Source organism: Lissotriton vulgaris, unplaced genomic scaffold, assembly GCF_964263255.1.
Source record: "Lissotriton vulgaris unplaced genomic scaffold, aLisVul1.2 SCAFFOLD_2334, whole genome shotgun sequence".
Classification (NCBI taxonomy): Eukaryota; Metazoa; Chordata; class Amphibia; order Caudata; family Salamandridae; genus Lissotriton; species Lissotriton vulgaris.
This window is the reverse complement of record NW_028252487.1, coordinates 25,770-44,459: the sequence shown is the minus strand read 5'-3', so window position 1 is coordinate 44,459 and position 18,690 is coordinate 25,770. Positions and strand designations below refer to the sequence as shown.

Genomic DNA, 18,690 nt, shown 5'->3' with positions numbered 1-18,690 from the left:
AAGAAAGCTACGACGATCGAATATCCCTCTACGCAAACAATGTTTTCCTAGATATGGCCTCTCCCAGGCATTCCCTTTCATGTCTCTTAGATATATGTAGCTCATTTGGAAGACAGGGTACGCGATCAATTGGACTAAATCGATCCTATATATACGCATGGGCCTCCACCAGCACTACCAGCTGGCTGTGATGTAACAATAGTGAAGAACACTTTCAAATACTTATGAATCCATGTCACCCAGGAACCGGAGGTCTTTATGACTTTGAATCTTTAAGCTCCTCTGCAACGACTGCAAAGAGACACAAAACATTGGCAGTAGCTGCCCCTCACGATCCTGGGAACGGCGGCACTTTTTAAGATAATGGCGCTCCCGAGGTTTCTGTACGCCCTGCAAAACATACCCTTCCTGGCCCTCCAGTCATACTTCTGAGTCATAGAAATGGAGGTCACTAAACTCCTTTGAGATAATAAACCGACCCGCATAGCTATGACGAAATTGTTCCGAACCTGGTGCGTTTGTGGCATCGCACTCAATAATATACAGACATACTATTGGGCGTCCCAATTACCTGTAATCAACCAATGGTTACATATCCCCCATACAGAACCTGCTTACGGTCTTGATAGACATGAGTTGGGCGATAAGGGACTACTTCCAGCACTTTTTGACAAGTTCCAGGGCCTGACAGGCCCAACAAACCATACACGTCAGATATGGAACATAGTGTGGAAAAAACTGGATGATACAACAAGATCACACTAGCAACACACCAATGGGTCACGGACAAACTTGTCCGGTTGGGAAAGAGCAAATTCTTCAAGCGCTAGGACGATATAGGAATCTCTAGCGTGGGAGATCTATGGGTCCGAGGACGGGTGATCCCCTTTACCCAGCTACAACAGCAGCACGATGGCACCCATGAAACAATTCTGCTGTCACCAGATCCGACATGCCCTGGAGGCAGTAATACCCTCTGACACAATGCCGCCCGAGGCCTCACCACTGGAGGACAGATTACTGACCGATAATATGCACACTAAAGCAATTTCAATGACATATCGAAAAATCATTAACAACATGCCTGACGCCATGCAAAGGTCACAAGAAAAATGGGGGGAGGAGGTAGGCGACCTAGACGACACTGATTGGCAAGAAGCACTGGCATCACCCAGAGAGGTAGCGGTTTCATCTAACCTGCGCCTTGTACAGCTCAAAATCCTCCACAGAATCTATGAAACTAGAGTCACTCTCTACAAGATGGGCAAAGCTGATACCCACTTCTGCCTGTGACAGTGTGGGGCACTTGGTACCTTCTTCCACACACTCTGGGCCTGCCCCGCCATAATGAAATACTGGAAATCTGTCATGGACACAATTACAAGAGTTAGCGGATTCCCAGTCCCTCCAGAGCCCAAACGTTGCCTGTTAAACATCTGGGAAGCACAGACCTTACCGTCGCAGCGCAGACATGGGCGATACTAGGGATGATGCTGGCAAAGAGAAACATAGCCAAACATTATGGGGTATCCGTCAGCCCCACACACACAGAATGGTGCAAAGATATGGACATGGCCATGGTGGCAGAAAAAACAGTATATGTACGAAGGGGAAGCCCAAAAGTGGATAAGACTGTGGGGAGGCTGGAACACCTATAGGGGAGGAATATGCGCATTACTGAAAGTGTCTACTGACCTAGAAATGCATTAAGATGATAGAACCCAATACTTGTGCGAAAGTATGTATGCAAAGCAAGATACCAGCAATGTCATAACAACAAAAACTACTGATGAATATGATAAGAATGTATATGTACAATGTGTATTCTGTAACTGAACAACCTAACTATGCCAATTATGTTTAAATAAAAATTAGGCCACTTTAATTGCCTCTCTTGGTTCTCTGTGATGTCACTTTGACCTGATTGAAGTCAGTTCAGAATGTAGCAGTTAGTGTTGCTAGTGTATTGAAAAACGTGACCCTATTACCTCAGCTGGCATCAATCTACATGGGGCTTATTGTGAGGTAGAGGATCACTTTTGCCTTTTGCACAGGGTGTTCTTTGTGGTCTAGAAAGATCTCCCCTGGCATCCTGTTTTACCCTTTGTAATCTTCATAAAGTGTTAAATTCCTGCAGTTCTCTACTGTTTGTCTTCCTTAGGTTTAAAAGACATTGGGTGGGGGCAAATAACTCCCTGTTCTTTGCCCTTAGCTATGGAACATATTTCCTTTCGATTTAAAATATTTTTTTTGCACTCTGCTTAGGAAAACGTTGAAAACTTCCGTTTTCTGTTAGTCTGACTTCTGTTTAATACCTCATTATTTGCTGCTTGTGTTTTTTGCTATTTTCCAAGCATTGTGCTTTACAATTTTGTGTCCATTCCATTCCTCCTAAAGCAGTTAAAAAATTGTTTCTTGTATCTTATCAGGCCTTTCTGTCTACCTATCCTTTGGCAGAATAAATCGTGTAGAAAGTCATGATCACGAGAGACCTGTTTACTTTGGTACTCTGACCAAATTGCGGTCGGGCCGATACCAGGACTGGGAACGATAGACGAACTGAAGAAGACCGGGGTGACCTTTGTGGCACAGTAAGTCGGTCGAAACATATTGGCACAAGCAGTTCCAGGAGGGGAGTTTTGAGAACCTAATTTTCTCTCTAAACACGACCCATCCTCATTTCTTTTAATCCTGGTTGTGGAACCTATAAATAAAGGTCTGATTGGTGTCCACTAACCAGTTTTAGAGAAGTTTCCCATTAACTGCACTTTGTCTTATCACCATTGCCAGTCACAGGGTGATATTCAATGTTCTATCACTTTGTTTGTTATATTTGTGTTGTGTCTTGTTATTTCTCATTTTTTATCTTTTACCCCTTCCCTTATGCTCCACCCTGAGTGTGGCTACACCAGGGCGTTTTGTAAGCAGACCCGATGATGAAGCATGTCACACACTTTTGTGTGTGAGTGAGGGCAGTTTTTCAAAACAGATGTATTTTTTCTGTCTCGTGTTGTTACACGTGTACTCTTAATCTCTCCACCCCTTCTTGTGTGTATATGTACAAAAATTGAGATCCATTTTCCAAAACCCACTTTAGGCTCGTTTCACAACCTCAGCCCAAAGGACCAATACAGATGTACTGAAAATAAACTAACATTCTACTATTTGCAAAATACTTGTGCCATCTTTAAAAACAGCACAGTGAGCATTTTCGAAACACATCTACTACAAACTAACTAATAGCATTTTTTGTAAAGCAGGGAGATCACTAATGAATTCCAACGAAAGTAGACACCAACGTTCTTTAAAGGATGGAAAGGCCTCAATAGCCTACTTTGTGATTCTGTGGAGAATTTGGCTTCCTGTGACACTCCACACAATTATACTTGATTTTTTACCTCATATTACATCCAAAAAAGGCAACAGCAAATGGAAGGCAATGCAAGAGTCTTTTGTGTATGCCACATGTCTGGCCAACGTTCACATCCACATGATGTTTCTTTCCCCTCATTCTCCATAACCATACCCAATCCTCTTGTCTGCCCCTCCCCAGCCTGAGGGGTTGGCCTCCTCACTCCCAAGTACTCATATACACAAGCTGACCTGCTGCCTCCTGTATGCGCAGCTGGTTTTGGCGATTCATGTTCCCTGACCCTGCTACTACAAGGAGTGAGGATGAGGTTGATGGATGTCAAGGACCCTATCCTGTCGAATTACTGAGCATGCTACACAGTCAAAATCACATGATGTGCACGAGGCTCGTGACACAATTCACAAAATGTTAGGCATCACCTATACCAAGACACACAATACTTACTATAAACATTGAAAATGTTCAATACATCATGACAGTAACTTCGAGGACAACAGTAAGAAACTGCCAAGAATTGCTGATTGTGTTTTTGCATTTTGGCAAGTGGCTGAGTCATTTTGTTGGGTTTCTGCACTTTTACAATGGTCTTATTTATCTTGGGCTTCTGCTTTGAAGACTTTTTTCCGTATTCTACACCTGATGAAGTTTTAGATGGTCATTGTACTGAAGACACTTAGGCCATTACTGATTATTTCCTATTTAAGCTCTAGATGTATAATTCTTTAATTGCTTTAGAATGGAGCTTACAGTGATGCAGACATGAACATGTTTCAGTCACAGGGTTACTCACAATGGAACCCCATATTCAAAGCAGTTGACTGTTCATGGGAACCTCATTGTATTGCACCTGTAAACCTCTAAGGAATGGCAGCCATATTACTTGGAACTTGAAGTGAATTGGTCGGGTGCTGATGGAATTAAAATTAAATATTTACACTTTCCCACAATGTACTACTCACCCAGCCAAGGGAGTAGCCAGAAGGAAAAAATACCCACCACTATGAAGCGTGTACGAAATTTCTCTGAACAAAGGAGTGAAACAAACAACAACCAGGAGGTCACTCAGGGAATTGCTGCTCCTGAGGGAATTATGAAAATCTAAACTTCCTTCCTTCTCTCCTTCGGTCATGAAGTCTTTTGTCCTTTCTTCTCTCTGTCTTTTTCCAGCTTGCTTTTCTGCATTTTTCAAGTTTTTCTTTGAACTTTTTCCCTTTGATCACTTATCTATCATGCATCCAGTCATCTACCTCTCCAGCTATCCATCTTTCTGTCATTCCTAGCCATCGATTCCTTCCCTCTCTCTTTATTTTTATTCATCTTTTTCCCCTCCATTCTGCTTTGTCTTTTTCCTTTTTTTCTTTCTATTTCATCTATTCTTCCTGCTCTCAATCAATCCTTCCATTCATCCTATCTTCCTTCATTCTTTTCATCTGTCATGCTATCTTTCCTGTCCACCTCTTTTTCCTTCTCTCCGTCCATCCATAATCATTCTTCTCTCCACCTATCCTTCCAGCCTTCTCTCTATCCATCTCTTCTTCCATCAGCCCATCTCTCCATTTATCCCTCAGTCCATCCTCTTTCCATCCTTCTCTCCATCTCTCTTTTTTTCCACCTTTCCCTCCCTTCATCCTTTGACTGCTAAGGTCATTTGTGTGATGTTCTTGGAAACCAGAATCTCTGATCAAAGCTGAAAGAGCCATTAAAACAAATTCAATGTATAACGTTGCACAGATTTGCCTACTGTCATCTACCCCCATAAAGCTGTAATAGTGGGGGATTAATGACACCCCTGCATCCAGCACCAAAGAAGAAGAAAGAAAAAACCTTAATTAATTTGGGGGTCTGAGATCATGCAGATCCCATGGTGAATGTTATGGTCATTGCTCGTGCTCATAGATCTGGTTCTGGGCTTGTTCCAAAATTCATTAAGGAACTTGAATCACCTTACTTTAATCCTGTTTGTCCACAACTCTATTTGATTCAGTTAATTTTAAATAATGTGATTATAATCATAGCTCAAACTGTAAGCAAACGATTGTACGTGTGGACAATGTACATACTGGGCCATTCTTATGTTCGCTTGGAATTAAATTATAAAGATAAATCTCAGAAATACAACAGCCAATCTTTTAGTCTGGATAATTTACAAGGCATATCTTTGTATGTCTCTAATAATTTTCGTAATAAAAACACAGGGCCAGATTCAGTGCTTGGTAGGCTGAGTACTCCACCACAAACGTGGTGGAGTACCCAGTCCGCCACAGTGATAGGTTGCCCAGTCTATTTAGATTCTGACAGACCACTATATTTCTGATGAATGTGCCCCTGTTGGCTTTGCTGGCAGAATCTCTACACTGACAGCCTGCAGGAGTTAGGACTCTATATTCCCACATCCAGCTTTGAATGATCCGTGATAAAATAAACAAAAAGTTACAAAGATACATTTCTTGGGATATGACATTCCATCTTCTTACCCCATTTCAAATCACTTGCGCTTTAGATTGCTCTATTGTTGTTCTCCAAGCATATCGCATGGCCTAAAGGTTCTGTGAACTATAAAACCAATGTACTCTTCTAAACTTTGGAGTGGTGTTTCTTCCCTCTTTATCCATGTGATAACATCTCTACATTATTTTTATGATCCTTAGTGACTTTTGAGAAATCAAAACATTATTCAGTCATATTTCCTTAAAGACTTCAGAGGCCATATTAACACCTTCGATGCTGGGCACATTCCCCCACTGTGCTGGGGGGAGGAGGGGCGCGCACAGCGCCCCCGTGCTCGTGTGCTCATGACGAGCTGAGCTTGTCATGACCACACCCGTTTTCAGAGAACGCTCACACAGCAGGGGAATTAGCCCAGCATGCGAGCGTTCCAACGGTCATGACGAGCTGAGCTCGTCATGAGCACACGAGAACGGTGGCTCAAGATGAGCTGAGCTCGTCTTGAGCATCGAGGGAGTTAAGTTAAATGGGCATCTTCATTGTTTGCGCCGGGGTCACCTTTAAGGTGCAAACAGTGAAAATGTGCTTCATTATCATGAATGCGCTGCCCTCAGGGGAGCTACAAACACATGTTATAGAGGGCTGCCATCAGGGGGCTCACCTCTAAGTGTGCCTCCTGAGGGCTTCATTGCCTCTGCACTGAATCTGTAATATAGCACAGGCGCAGAGGCAAATAGCTTTCCTCATTTGCATGGGCACACCCTCATGCAAATGAGGGAATGCCACCTGCAGATATGACTGCTGCTTTATGTGCGCTGGCGCTATTGGTATTACAGAGGGGGCCTCACAAATGACCGAGGCTCGTTTTGTAATACCAAAGTGCCCCGGGAGCACACAAAGTTGGCACAAACGCCTGTTACATCCCCGGGGCACTTTATGTAGTATGGCCCCTAATATATCTTTAAAATTTAGAAACGCAACTGGTTGATGCATTACATGAGTAAGGGAGCGTGATCAAGCACAAGCCCACTGACTCAATTCAGGCTAGAGACCCATGATTTTTAAGGCAATAAATGGCTTTCTTTAAGCTGTCTCCCTTCTAAAATTGGGTCTATTTAAATGTTAGTCAATTTGAAAAATAAATTCCTTCGCATTTTGTTTTAACGTTCTCCTTCTTTTCTCTTCCGAAATGTTGGCTTGTATGTGGCCTGATATAGTCCAAAGACTCTGACCTAGCCTTAAATACAGTGTTTCATCGTTTGGCTTCCACTAATCACACTATATTTTATAAATGCTGCTTCAATATAACCGGGGCACAGCAGGTGTGTCTTGAACCCAAATGAAGGAAAGTTGAGCGTCTTGTCTCCAAGTGGGAGCAATAAGCAGTAGTCATTGAGTTGAAATTGGCCCTTCAACTTTCAAGACCCTGTTATCACTGCACCTCCTGCACTGTGGATACCTATGCCACTGAATCAAACATCATAAAAAAGAAGCAACTGCATTTGAGCCCTTTTTCTCCAAAGAAATAATACAGCTCCTTGATTATAATACTTTTCAGTGGTCTGCTATCCCCATACAAAGTAGACTGCAGAAGATAAAAAAGGTTTTGTTCAGGCTTTTCTTGATAAAATCTTTCAGGATCATTCCACAGCAATAATTGTGTCATAAGAAGGCTCATTTTATTTAAAGAATGTCCCTAAACAATTATAACTGTGATCATAGGGCACTATATCAACCTGTTTGAGACTAAATACTAGAATATATTTGATAATTCATCTAAAATTCCCATTTTTGACAACCATCCTTATTTTACAAATGCTGCTGTCTACTGGGCAACAAGTTGCACCACACGCTTCTTCTGCCATGGAAGGCACTCATGCAAACATTGTTTATAATGAACCTGGAAGGTATGCTCCTTTCAGCAAATAGTGGGACCAAGAATAAATTAATCAATGTCTCTGGACAATTCAAGTATAGATGTTTCTGCTCCTTGTCTCGCAAGCTAGGTCCATCATAATTTCTCTGCTACACCATTCCTTGCTTAAATCTCTCAGCATTTTTAGTCAATGTTGCTCAGCAGCGATACACTGAAGAAGCAAGGTCTATATTAATTTGTTTAAGGGATCTAACCAGTCCAATGTTCACCAGAATCTCAATCAGAGCACTTACGGAAAGCCTGCTAATGTTTGTGGTGGAAGAAAATGTATTTGTTGACGTTTAAAGGTCAGTGATACTCTATGGCTGCCGCAAGTGTGTTGCTTTCCACTCTGTTAATATAGGCAATATTAGAATTATAAAACATGGGAGGGTTCAAAGACATATAATCCTACAGGTTGTGAAGCAAGTTTCATCATTTAAATGCCATGAGGTTTTCCTATCTTTTCGTTGGTTGCAGATCCAAATCCTTGGCCTGTCTGCCAGGGCACTAATGATGCTGTGTATCCATCTCCTTTCAAACAATAAAGATACTGTGTAACCTTCTTGGATATTTAACTTCTGTTTATTAATCCATGCATTTCATTTCAGAAGTTGTATTCCTCATCTATCTTCTAAGCATTACTTCAATCTGTGCTTTATGTTTGTTATATCTTTTACACATCAATATGTATTTTGCTGTCCCAATGCATTTCGGCGCAGCGCGCCTTTGTCAAGGGGTAAACCTGAAAAGATAACAATGATTGGTTCAAGCCATCTCATCCTGTATGCAGTATGTTTGCCACCTATCTAACGCTTTTGTGCGCTGCTGAGAATTAGTTATACATATTTCTCAAAATCATAAAAGCTGGTATGTGGAAAAATGCTATTGTGTAAGAAGTGCTGTTGTGTGTAAAAAATGTGAATATATTGTGAACAAAAAAAATGTCCTATCTTTTATCTTTAACTGAGTTACACATTGCTCTGTGGAATACCTATCAATTTTCTATCCAATGCATTTAAGGTTATTAGTCTGTTGTCCCTTGTTTAGAAAATGAGGTGTGAGGACTTTATCTGCTTAGATCTGTGCACACATGTATAACTACTATCCTGTCATCTCTATGGTTCAAATGTGTAGTAACTCTAGATGTGGGGAAGCATGGTCTTAGAATCTACTAAGCACACTGCACAATTAGGACACAGTTTGTTTTCAAGAACAGCAGGCCAAAACTTGGTACCTCTGAATTCCTCAATCGGTTATCATCGATTATTGCTTGCACAGTAAGGGTAATATAGATCTCAGCATTTGCCAGCAACAGTAAATGCATACAGAGATCTGGACTAAGAGCACAAATGCATTGCACAGTCTTTTCGACCAATGATAGAGTGGGATCAATAACACACATTATTCCAGCCCTTTCTTGATCGTACTTCAACAGTGTGGTTCTCAGTGCTGAATTTGAAAATAATTGCAGGGGTAAAACATTTTTCTTAGGAGTCCACCGGCAGTACTTCCGAATGCCAGAATTATTAAATACCTGGGGGCTTATTATCAAGGACCGGTGTTAAAATTATCGCCGTTGTATCGGCAGGAAACTACAGATAAAACGGCGATAATGGGCCTGATAATACGCCCTTGTTAATTCCCATAGAAGCCCATGTTAACATCAGAACATGGGCTTCTATGGGAATTAACAAGGGCGTATTATCAAGCCCGTTATCGCCGTTTTATCGTCAGTTTCCTGCCGATAAAACAGCGATAATTTTAACACCGGCCCTTGAAAATATGCCCCCAAGTGTGATGAGTCTTGATTTCACCTTGTGCCTCTTTCTTTCACCACCCACACCTCATTACTCTTTATCTCTGGTAGATACATTTTCATCGCTGTTTTCTACCTTTGTCAGTGTTTTCCTTTCTTTTTGACTGCCTCCTTCTTTCTCCCTTTTCTGTTTTTCGTTCTCTTTTTTAGCAACGGTGAATTTCATCTTTGTAGTATGGGTACATTTCTGCAATTTGTGAACATTTGACAATGTATACCAGCGGATACAACTTACAGTTCAGCCAAGGACATTTCTCACTGAAAAAAACACATTGACACTTCATTTTTTCAGCTAAAAATTGCTTAGGATTATTTAGGAAAATGCAGAAAATTAGACTATACTTGCCTGAGCAGAAACGCTGATTCCACCAGCGGATTCTCCAAATATGGTAACCGAATCTGGGTCTCCTCCAAAACTGGCAATGTTTTCCTGAACCCACTGCAGAGCAGCCACCTGATCCAGGAATCCCCAGTTACCTGGGGCATGTTCATCACGAGTACTGGGAGAGAAATAACAAGGGAGTTTCAAAGGAGCAAGAAAAGAACTGCAAATTTCGTTGCTCTAAGCAATATGAAATTAAATATAACAAATAATTGTTCAATAAGTTAGAATACAAAACATGAGAAACAAAAACACAAAAACACTAATTCTATCTCTTCCTTATATGTTCTATGAGGGGTTTCCATCAATATTATCACATACCTTCACTTTAGAGACACTAACATTACCAACCATTCTCATAAAGAAGATGTGATATAGTGATCTAGTGCCTGTGTCTCTCTTACCCCCCCCCCCCACACACACAGATAATGTCGCACCATCTCTAAGATACCATCTGGGCTAAAAACTTGATAACAATGGTTTAAAGGAGTTCTTACCAAAGAACTGGTTGGTGAAAACCCAAGCATTTCATGTTGCTCTTCAGTGTTATTCTTTCTTCGATTTTGTTCCAAAGCATTTCATGCCATAATTTAGTTGCGGCCTAAAAACAGCTTTTTGCTGTCTTGACAACCTCATGTTTTAAAAAAAGAAATCATAAAATACCCTAACATGGATGCGCTTTCAGTCGCCCCTCTTTATATATTGGTCTGTCCGAATGCAAATCAGTTGATATATCCTTTCATCGCTATGAATAGCATAGGGCAGTGGATCAGCCCACTTCAGCCATTGGCTGCCTTCAATTGGAATGACTGCATTTTGCTGTAGCACATATATTTACCCACCAACATGTAGCACACTAAAGTTAGAACTTTGAAGGTACTTACCAATGACTGATAAGGCATTATGGCAGTCTTCCATAACAATAAAGACATTTATTTGAAAGCTGCAACATTGACTGCGGGTACTGCAGTTTTGTGAGCACTTTTCATGCAAATGGATCTGACTCGAGGGAGGCATATAATAACAGCTTCAGACACTGCAGTTTTTGATTGTGTTGCCCACCTCATGTATTAAAAAAAAATAACAGCACAAATAAATAGAAGGCTGAACTGGTGAAGGTCCAGATGAAGATAGATGATGCAGAAAACAGATCACTCCGGTCAAATCTTAGATTTACGGAGATACCTGAAGGACTAACAGTTCCAAGCTTAATTTCGGATCTTATTTTTGAACATGTCTAGCTAGCTCATTGCGTTCCTGCTGTCCAACCCCTCAACGCAAAATATCCACGGGCGATCCTAGTTAACTTCGGGGACTTGAGGGTCAAGGAGTGAACCCTTGTTAACACCATCAGAGACAAAACATACCAGCCTTTCATGTCTGTATTTTCTGCATGGCGTCACAAGAGTTCAAAGGCATGATTAGTTGCTTTCAGAATCTCTGCACCCCACAAGGAACAATCGCATATCTTCCAATCGGTAGAACAAGCCGAAAATGTTTTGCACTCTATCCAGCAGCCCAGAGGGGGGACAGAGTGAGCAGGGTCAGACAAGTAATCTTTCATCTTGAGGCTGCCTGAAATGTTTAAATGTTTTCATGCCCTATTGGATATTTTGGGAACTTTCTGTGAAGTTACCTGGCTAATTGCCCTATCCTCTTGAGACACCCTTAGCAGCCTTAGGCAGTCCTCAAGTGCCATGCCAAGGCACCATCTAATGAGATGGGGAGGAAGGGAAGGTGAGGGGGAGGGAGGGGGTGGTTTGGCCCAGAGGGGATGAGTGGGAGCTCTCAGGTGAGCCTCAGGAGAGGTGGGCTCTAGGGAACAGTAAAGCCTTCATTCTGGGAGAAGAGATCTCCTCCACAGTCCAAGTCAATCAAGCAAGACTTGAGGAGATTACTGCCCTGCAACACGATTTAGAGCACGCTCATAGGGATAACCATAGTTTACACACTGCACAATTCAAAGCTAATCCGTTTTGGCAAGTCAGAGCCTCAAAGACTTTTTCTCTTCCAGAGAGGTGGTTAACAAGAAATATACTGTTAGTAGCAACTCTATGAAGAGAGTGAGCACGCAGGACACTGCTGTGGTCAGTTAAAGAGAAAAGTAACCAAGGAGTGTTAGAAATGGGGTCTCTGGTTGGAAGTGGTTTGTAATCTGCCTGAGTAGGGACCCTCACTCTAGTCAGGGTAAGAGAGTCACACAGCTAAGGTAACCCCTGCTCACCCCCTTGGTAGCTTGGCACAGAGCAGTCAGGCTTATCCCAAGGCAATGTGTGAAGTATTTGTACACACAGACACACACACACACACACATACACGTGTTACCATCCTTGTGGGGACTATGTGTGAATACCTGCCTTGTGGGGACTTACCTTTCCCAATGTTTTTAAAACACACAACTAACAGAAAAATGTTAAGAAAAAATTCATGATACAGGATCCTGCTTCAAATTTGCAAATATATCGTTATTTAATCGCGCGCACAGCACCATCCTTGTGGGGACTTGAACACGTGCTACCATCCTTGTGGGGACCTGGTCTGTAACACTATATGTTGTTGAATACAGTTGATGGCACACGGCTAAATGTTTATTTTAGCAACAATATTTACCCAAAAAAAATGATAATATATTCATATATGAATTGCTGCATATATAACAGGGGTATACATTAAAGGCAGATTATGTTAATGTGCCAGAAAATGTCATATCATGCTTAATTAAAGACACTTCAAGCTGCATTTAACCTATTTATTAGTGCTTAAAATCTTAGGAGATTAGGGAACTAACACATACAGATATTAACATATGGAACAAAGGAATATGGTCAAGTGGAATCCAGAGCTTGAGTAGCTGCTCACATTTTTACCAAAATAGAAATCCCCACAGAGATACTGAAATAGTGTGTACATTCAAGGCTTGGACCCCATTATAAAGGATGTGAAGCTAATGATGTTCAAGTCCACACAGAGGTTGTGTGTAATTATAGAAATGCTCAAGTCCCCACAACGATAGTGTGTTATTATAGAGATGTTCAAGTCCCCACAGAGATGGTGTGTTATTATAGTGATGTTCAAGTCCCCACAAAGATAGTGTTTTATTACAGTGTTATCCAAATCCCCACAAAGAAAGTGTGTTAATATAGCAATGTTTAAGTCCCCACAGAGATAGTGCATGAAGGTAATTGTGTTTAAGTCCTCATTAAAATAGGGCCCGATTCACAAAGCTAAACGTAGACAAAAAGTCTAACTTTACTACTTTTCAGTATTCACAAAGGTAAATTTCGAACAAAAGTCTAACTTTACTACTTTTCAAAATTCACAAAACCCCATAAAGAGAATGTGAAGCTGATGATGTTCAAGTCGAAGCAAACAAAAGGAGATGATGGACGGAGTGGTGAAACCTTTCAGCCACTCAGCCCCAGTTACAGATCTGGGTTGAATCCATCATCGTTCTTTAGCTAACTTCACCACCCCAGATCAGCCCCAGCTATATGCAAATCAGTCTTGGCCCTATGCCTCATGGGAACAGTCCAGCTCGAACTGCCAAACCAGGTCTTCCCTGGACAGAAAACATGCATCCTGGGACCGGTACTTGGATAACAGCCCTCATCAGCCAGGCTAGCTTGAATCCAGTGGCAAAATGAGCAAGGGGCCCACGTCTGGGTCTCAACATAGGGGCGAACAAAACAAACATAAGGAGATGAAGGACTGAGTGCTGAAACTTTTCAGTCACTCGCCCCCAGTCACAGATCTGGTTTGAATCCATCATCGGTCTTTAGCTCACTTTGCCACGCCAGTTGAGACCCAGCTATATGAAAATCAGTCTTGACTCTGTGCCTCATGGCTCCCCCTAGTGATTAAAGTTGAAACAGAGCTTGTGTTTAGTTACTTGAAAGCTCAAGTCCCCACAGAGATAGTATGTTTTTATAGTGATGTTCAAATCCCCACAAAGACAGTGTTTTATCCCATACAAATACAGAGTGTTATTATAGTGATGGTTAAGTCCCCACAGAGATAGTGCACAAAGATGATTGTGTTGAAGTCCTCATTAAAATTGGGCCCTATTCACAATGGTAAACTTAGACAAATAATCTATTTTTTGTACTTTTCAGTTTCAACAATGTAAACTTAGACCAAAAGTCTAACTTTACTACTTTTCAGTATTCACAAAGCCCCATACAGAGAATGCAAAGCTGGTGATGCTCAAGCCAAAACAGAGACTGTGTGTAATTAAATGAATGTTCAAGTAACCCACAGAGATGGTGTGTGACTATAGTATTACCACGGTCACCAAATAGAATGTGTGTGATTATAGACATGCCCAGGTCCCCACAGAGATAGTGTGTGATTATAGACATGCCGAGGTCCCCACAGAGATAGTGTGTGATTATAGACATGCCCAGGTCCCCACAGAGATAGTGTGTGATTATAGACATGCCCAGGTCCCCACAGAGATAGTGTGTGATTATAGACATGCCGAGGTCCCCACAGAGATAGTGTGTGATTATAGACATGCCCAGGTCCCCACAGAGATAGTGTGTGATTATAGACATGTCCAGGTCCCCACAGAGATAGTGTGTGATTATAGACATGCCCAGGTCCCCACAGATATAGTGTGTGATTATAGACATGTCCAGGTCCCCACAGAGATAGTGTGTGATTATAGACATGCCGAGGTCCCCACAGAGATAGTGTGTGATTATAGACATGCCGAGGTCCCCACAGAGATAGTGTGTGATTATAGACATGCCCAGGTCCCCACAGAGATAGTGTGTGATTATAGACATGCACAGGTCCCCACAGAGATAGTGTGTGATTACAGACCGGTCCAGGTCCCCTTAGAGATAGTGTGTGATTATAGACATGCCCAGGTCCCCACAGAGATAGTGTGTGATTACAGACCGGCCCAGGTCCCCTTAGAGATAGTGTGTGATTATAGACATGCCCAGGTCCCCACAGAGATAGTGTGTGATTATAGAGATGTCTTGGTCCCCATAGAGATGGTGTGTGACTATAGTATTACCACGGTTGCCAAAGAGAATGTGTGTGATTACAGACATGCCCAGGTCCCCACAGTGATAGCTTGTGATTATAGACATGCCCAGTTCCCCACAGAGATAGCGTGTGGTTATAGACATGCCCAGGTCCCCTCAGAGATAGCGTGTGATTAATGGAATGCACAGGGATAGCACACAGAGATAGTGCATGATTGTAGTCATGTACAAGTCCTCACAAATATATTTTGTAATTACAGTGACGTTTAAGTCCCCACAGTGATAATGTGTGATTACCATCATATTCAAGTCTCCACAGTGATGTGTGTTATGTTATGTTATGTTATAATGAGTTTTATATAGCGCTCAGCTACTCCGAGAAGTGTCCCGGCGCTAGAAACCCAAGGCGGTACAGAGCGGAAAAGAGACCTACTGAACAAAGAGCCACGATTTAAGGTCCTTCCTAGACGCTAAGAGACTGTCATTCGTCCTCAGAGACCGAGGCAGGGCATTCCACATCTGTGGTGCCAGATGTTTAAAGGAGCGGCCGCCACAGCGAGCACGCCTAATAGCTGGCACAGAGGCCAAGGCCAAGGAGGATGACCTAAGTGACCTAGATGGCTGATAGAACTCTATCCGTTTACTGATGTACTTATCACCAGTGCCATGAAGTGCCTTAAAGGCCAAAGTGAGCGCTTTAAAGGCAATATGCTTCTGATTGGAAGCCAGTGAAGAATTTTTAAAAGATCACTGGCACTAGATCTCCGATGGAGGCCGAAGATGGCACGCGCGGCCGAGTTTTGGGCAAATTGCAAACGCGTTAGGAGGAATTCCGGGAGGCCAAGGTACAGCACATTGGCGTAGTCCAGGCGAGAGCCTATCAATGCCTGCACAGTGATTCTTCTGTGGTCCAGAGATAATAGGGCCAGGAATTTCCTAAGCATTTTTAGGAGGCCAAAGCATTTGCCTACTAGGCCCAGTACCTGAGATTTAAGTGTAAGGCTATTATCAAACTGCACTCCAAGATTTTTGGCCACCGCAGAGTCGGCCGAGGGAGGACACATGGCCGCCGGCCACCCAGACTTTCACCTCAGGTCAGAGGGGCACCCGAAGAAAAGCACCTCAGATTTATCAGAGTTGCACTTGAGGCTGTTTAGCTGAAACCAGTCAAACACAGCCTCAAGGCAGCCTCGGATGCTCTCTCCGTCAAAGTCAGAGTCCCTGTTACAGGCAAAGAGGAGCTGGGTGTCGTCGGCGTACGACACGATCTGGGCTCCGTGGGACTCCGCCAGTGCCGCCAGAGGGGCCATATAGATGTTGAAAAGAGTAGGGCTCAAATTTGAGCCCTGAGGAAATCCTACCTCCAATGGTGGCACCGTGGCAGAGAACGGGGGGCCCAGACCGTTTGCTGGCGGTCAGCCAGAAAAGACTCAAACCAACTGTACACCGCCCCCCTCAGGCCGATCTCCCGGAGTCTTAAAAGGAGATGGCCATGGGGGACGGTGTCAAACGCCGCCGAGAGGTCCAGCATCACGAGCATCGCCTTGCCCCCGGAGTCCAAGATTTCCTTGATGGCCTCCGTGACTTCCAACAATGCCGTCTCTGTGCTCATGTTAGACCGGATACCCGACTGTGAGTTGTGCAAGATATTGTTAGTCTCAAAGAAGTTGGCACGGGTCAGATGGGCATGTTTCTCCACAATCTTCACGAATGCAGGCAGAAGAGAAATGGGCCTGTAGTTAACGTGGGCCGTGGGATCCAAATTAGTTTTTTTTAGGAGTGGCAGAATCAGGGCCTGTTTCCATGTCTGTGGGACCACCCCTGTGCTGAGGGAAAGATTGAGCACCGGATTGACTAGAGGGTTAATCACTTGTGCTACTTTTGCCAAAAATTTGGCAGGATAAGGGTCGAGAGGGGAACCTGATTTTAATTTCGATAGAAGATTCAAGGAGGCCTGAAAAGAAAGAGGAGGGAAATTCGTGACATCAATGCAGGTAAAGACACAGCCGAAGCTGCGACCACCCCCGAAGATACAAAAGAGGCCTGGATGGTTTTGATTTTGCTGGCAAAAAAGTCAGCTAACTCAGTAACCCAAAGTTCAGAGTGCGAGTTCTTGGAAAAAAACCAAGAAGGAGAGGTAAATTCCTTCACTATCCGAAATATTTCTTTGCAGGAGTTTGTAGCTGCCTCAATTCTTCCTGCAAAATAAGACTTTTGTTCAGAGGTGATGTCGCGGTGATATTCCTTAATAGATTCTCTGTATATCTCCTTACAAGCTAAATCGTAATGGCGGCGCCATGCTCTTTCTGCTTTTTTACACTGCTGCCGCTTCTCCGCCAGAGCCGAAGAAAACCAGGGAGCTGAAGCCCGGTGAGATTCTTTTTGGTCGTCTTGGGAGGGAGCGAGTTCGTCTAATTGCTGGACAAGCCAAGACTGCAGGTGTTCCAAATCAGTCTCTAGAATACCTGTCCGCTAGCAGGGATAAGTAAGTAGGGCCTGCGCCAGCATGTCCGGGGAGACCCGATGGAAAGCTCTAAAGTTCTGCCATTGGCAGACATGCCCACTCGAACAAGCTTTATCAGAGTGAGTGATCTGAAAGTTGTAATGTAATGTAATGTAATGTAATGTAAAGGGTTCTTGTATAGCGCGGACTACACTCCAGGGAGCATCTTGGCGCTTTAGAGAGGAGCAAACAGAAGGCCTTGTTCATGTAGTGAGATAGGTTGGTAGGTTTAGATTAAGTTTTTACATTGTGAGTCAGATAAGGTGTAAATCCAGGTTTTGAGGGCCTTTCTGAAAGCGGTTTCTGTGGTGATTTGATGGAGGGGTGGTGGGAGTATGTTCCACGCTTTGGAGCCCAAGACTGCCAAAGCTTTTCCTCCTCTAGTTTTAAGTCTGAATTTGGGGATGGTGAGGAGGTTGGCATTTTGGGATCTCAGACATAACGAGGGAGTATAGTGTTGGAACATCCTCTGAATGTAGCTAGGTCCGTTTCCATTGAAGGCCCTGAAGGTAATTAGGAGGATTTTAAAAAGCACCCGCTTGTGGATTGGCAGCCAGTGCAGAATGTCCATTGCTGCTGTGGCTGAGGTCCTCCTTTTCCATCCTAACACCAGTCTAGCCGCTGCATGTTGCACCATTTGCAGTTTGTGGCAGACTGCTCTGTTAGCGCCTGCATATACAAATAACAATACGTTAGTGGAGGGCCTGAGGGATATTTATAGCCTAGGTTGTATCCCTCTATATAGCTAAATCAACAACAAGGAAACCTAGGGGTCTCTACAGGAAAATATCTTGGAAATTCCTTTTTTACTAACCCGACGTCTAACATAGTACATCGAGATCGCGTCAAGACTAAATAGTTCTGACGAAAGACAAGAAATCTTAAGCAGGGTGCCATCAGTGATTGTAGATCAAAACTCTTGTAGGATTCCCATCAAAGACTTGTAATGATCAATGTTATCATTTGGTCGTCCTTAGGGTCGTGTGTCTCTGGATCATTGAGACATAGATTGTATCCTATGGTGGATTAGGGTTCCGACCCGCAATCACTGTTGGACCATGTGGTATTGGTCTGATGGAATCAGGTGCAGTGCAAAAAATAATAAAAGTGGTGAATTAAAATAGGATAGAGGACCAAAGGTAGGAATTTTTAGTAGAGAGGGCCTCTTCCTGTTAAAACCAAGAACAGCGCAATATCATAGCAGTTTAACCAAATATCTGCATGGGGGCCAACATGTTTCAGCCTAATGGGAAAAAGGG

General features: G+C 43.0%; 1 protein-coding gene across 1 annotated transcript in view; it reads right to left on the bottom strand.

The window, feature by feature from the left end:
• Positions 1–16,540, bottom strand: part of LOC147662143 (fatty acyl-CoA hydrolase precursor, medium chain-like) — a 269,558-nt gene extending 253,018 nt beyond the window's left edge. The window contains exons 1-2 of the mRNA XM_086951080.1: positions 16,365–16,540; positions 9,899–10,052 (exon numbers count right to left, since the gene is read on the bottom strand). Of these exons, the coding sequence (XP_086807206.1) occupies positions 9,899–10,052; positions 16,365–16,540 (330 nt within the window). The remainder of the gene's footprint in view (positions 1–9,898; positions 10,053–16,364) is intronic.
• Between the last annotated feature and the right edge of the window lie 2,150 nt (positions 16,541–18,690).